Source organism: Aplysia californica, unplaced genomic scaffold (assembly GCF_000002075.1).
Source record: "Aplysia californica isolate F4 #8 unplaced genomic scaffold, AplCal3.0 scaffold00385, whole genome shotgun sequence".
Taxonomy (NCBI): Eukaryota; Metazoa; Mollusca; class Gastropoda; order Aplysiida; family Aplysiidae; genus Aplysia; species Aplysia californica.
The window spans coordinates 459,267-462,969 of NW_004797655.1; the positions used below are offsets into that span (position 1 = coordinate 459,267).

The 3,703-nt window shown below is 40.7% G+C and overlaps 1 protein-coding gene across 1 annotated transcript in view; it reads right to left on the reverse strand.

Annotated features, from left to right (window-relative positions):
* The window catches only part of LOC118477177, a gene marked incomplete at its 3' end in the record, with an annotated part of 52,332 nt that overhangs the window by 12,546 nt on the left and 36,083 nt on the right, over positions 1-3,703 (reverse strand). The window contains 1 exon segment of the mRNA XM_035971143.1: positions 134-325. Within this exon segment, the coding sequence (XP_035827036.1) occupies positions 134-325 (192 nt within the window).

A 3,703-nucleotide genomic window follows, 5' to 3' on the forward strand; every position in this document is an offset into this window, starting at 1 on the left:
AAGAAGAAGAAGAAGGAGAAGGAGAAGAAGATAATAATAATAATAATAATAATAATAACGCAACTTGTATTTGCAGACCACAAAATTTCCTATACCATTCCACACTATAACACACCACGACATTCCTACTCACCTCAAAGAGTCGGACGACATTCTTCTCACTCAGACGTCCTTTAAAAGGCAACTTGCCAGAGGTCATATCTCTACAGAAGTAGGTGCCCGTGTCTTTGACCTCTGCTGACCTCAGTACTAGAGTATGGCTGTCAGTGACGTAGACCCTGTTCAAGGACTGGTCATCATGGGTGTCCAAATCAACTTCACGAGCCTGGGGGTGTTAAGGAAGTCATTATTTTTCCGGACCGGCAGGGCAGGTCAGATTTCAAAATGGCCAGTAATTAATTTTTCTTGGGTGCTTTCTATGCGTCTAAAAGTCACCTAAGGGGTGGTCATCTTGGTTTTGAGCAATTTTAAGGGACGAGTACCAATTGGCCCTCTTTGCAAAAATTGTAAAATTTGTTATGTTGATGTTTAACATGCATTTGACTTCCACAACCTCCAACTGACCCTGGACATTCTCTAAGCCCAACATAATAATGTGTATCACGACGCGGTGGAACCAGGCGCTGGTCAATTTTTGGCTACAAGGGGTTATTTGGTTACAGACTTACGTGTTCATCTGCCTTGCTTTTTGATGAAAAAACAATCCCATCTATCTTGAATAAAAGTCACGATATATGCTGTTTAAAGGGGCAGGGGTCGCCTGATGTAAAAAGTAAAATGTAATTTGCTTGAAAGGGCCGCCAAAGCTTGGTGACTTCGAAAGCTTGAGTATCTTAGAAAACTACAAATTTACATTTTTGTGCGTTTGAATGACATTTTTTCTGTGAAACATACTCTGAAATGTGTTCTTAAATGGACATAAGAAGTGTTGAGCTCAAAACAAACAAAATCGACAAAGATTGCTCCATTCTATAATGGTCCATATAAAAAATTATCCGACGGGTCGTGGTTAGCCTAACCTAGATTTAGACATTCATATCTGCCACAAACTGACCCGCATTAAGGCTTGCAGCAGCTATTTTGGCCACCTTAAGGAATCCTGTAAAGTAGTCATGCGTATCAGTGCTGGTCTGCGTGATTTTGTTTACTTGCGTGGTCCCTAAAGTGCTGGTATTCTCTTAAATAATTCAGCAAACTAGTAGCCTGACCCCATTACACAGTCGATCAGGGCCTTTCACGCCAAACGAGGGAGGTACAAAGACAAGAGTAGGTATTAAATATTAATCTATGGATTTTCCAGTCTTGAAAAAAGATACCACGAAATAATTTACGTAATGTATTCATCGTGCAATGGGAAGACTTGCGTATCATTAGACAGGGTCCCAATCTACCTGCGTTGTGTTGGTGGGATTGTCAAGCGGTTACGACAACCTCAGCTTACAACGCCCTTGGCATTGGTGAATAAAAAATCTGGAACAAGCTCAGGTCCTCGGCGTGCAAGACCGTACCTGGGAGTCAATTTTTGTCAGGCACTAATTAAGTTGTCAGTATAATGAATAATTGAAACCATCTTCGAACTTGGCTCGTGAGGGGGCACGTGAGAAAGCAGTAGCCAAAATCTGGACTACAGAAAAGCAACATGCTGGTAGTTCTACAAAGGCAGTTCTGCTTGACAAATGACAATTATAGTCCATTGTCCTGCAGAACTGCCTTTGTAGAACTACCACTGATTTCAAAAGGTGAAAGAGAATTGGGTTTGAGTTTCAGTAAAGAGAAGCACAAGTACATTGTCACAACAACAGTCATATAGTGCAGGGAAGATGCAAGAAAGATTGACAGAAACCACAGAGGGGAAAAACAGAAGTAGTTTTGTTTTTGTTTTCTGTTTTGTTTTGTTTGGGATTTTTTTTTGGGGGGGATAGGTGAAAGTATGAAGGTATACCTTTCACAAGTGTAATGATAATGCTTTAAAAAATGAAACTCCACCTCTGTAGCAGTTGAATGATATTGGGAGATTTTTTAAAAAGGTGGCGGAGAAAGACAGAAAACGAAATTATTTTTTGGGACAAATAGATAGAAAGAAATAAGAAACAAACGAGTGTGAGCTGTGTTTGTATAATTCCGAATAATATTAAATAAAATATCAAATTCAAAAGAGATTTTAAAAATCTTCATTGTCTTTAAAATGTATTTGCATTCGTTTTCACAGCACATTGGCTGGGGGTTTGGAGGTTGAAAAAATATGTATGTTTCAACACGATGCGGAGACCGTATCACCCTTTCCAAACATGCATTTTTTTCTATCCGGAAGAAATGCGGAATGAGAAAAGAGGGATAAGTATGAAAAAAGCAGTAGGCGTATGGGTTGTGGGAGGAACAGAAATCGATTATTCGAAGTGTATTATTTCGAAACTCTTTTCGCTCGAACTTTATTTACAAGTAATATATCTATACAACAGTAACAAAAGGACTACACACACTCACACACACACACACACACACACACACACACACACACACACACACACACACACACACACACACACACACACACACACACACACAGCGAGAAGGACATCACCAGGCGGCCATAATGTCATTCGAGTCACCCGGGAATGTTGATTCTAAAAATAGAAAAAAACAACTAAACAATAAATGGGTAACAGAGAAAGATCAGGGAAACGTAGCTTTTTAAAGAGCATTCGAGCAAAGGAATGAATGGAGAACCACGATCGCCGATGTCTGTCGCAGACCTGACACTGGATGAATTATTACCCAAACCAAATTTGGACAAATCGGTTTCAGCGCAATCCGACGAGGAATCAGAACGCAGTGCTCGCTCTACCTATATACCTGAAGGTGTCATCTCTGACTCAAAAGTTGACCTGTAATGACCCTCCATCTTTCACGGTCGCGAACTGCCGTTGTACATTCTGCCATATCCAGGCAATTTCATTTTCTTATGTTGTCCGTCCATGTTATTCTGTGTCTTCCTCTTTCTCTCCTGCCCCACATCTTTCCTTCAAGCACCTCTTTCACAATGGTCTCGTGTCTTTTTAAATGGCCATAGTATTGTATTTTTCTACATAAAAAAATTATTTTGCTCAGCAAGGTCTGTCTTGTGTGTAGAATCTGACGCACCTCTTCAGTGCTTGCTTTACGCCCACTCTAAATAACTGCAAAATGATTATTCGGACTCGAGTCCGATTAAACAAAAATTATATTCGGAGTCTGCCAGCATTTATGAAAAAATGTTCAATTATATTGATAACAATTGAGGCGTGAGCTTTAATATCCAGTGACTAGATCTATCTAACCTGGGCCTCCCTGCCACAGGAAAGAAATAAAACATTTTTTTTCGGTCCGAACAGAAAAGACCCATATTCATGTTCGAGTTCGAATAGATTTTTTTTTAAATATCTAATTTGGGGTGCCCACTACGGCTGGATCGGTCGCCTGAAACTGAAAACAAACACGTATGTTTTTAATAGGGGATGCCCACTTACGCGATCGGGTCGGGTCGGGTCTGGTCGGGCCTATCGGGTCGGGGTTTCAGTGCACACTACAGCCCCGCCGCGATTGTACTCGACGACCTGGAAGTTAAAGTAGAGAAACCTTTAACCTACATGCGACTACACAGAGGGCGTAAACCCGGGCTACAATTGGCTGGACCTTTGACCCATGAATACATAAAAATATGCCT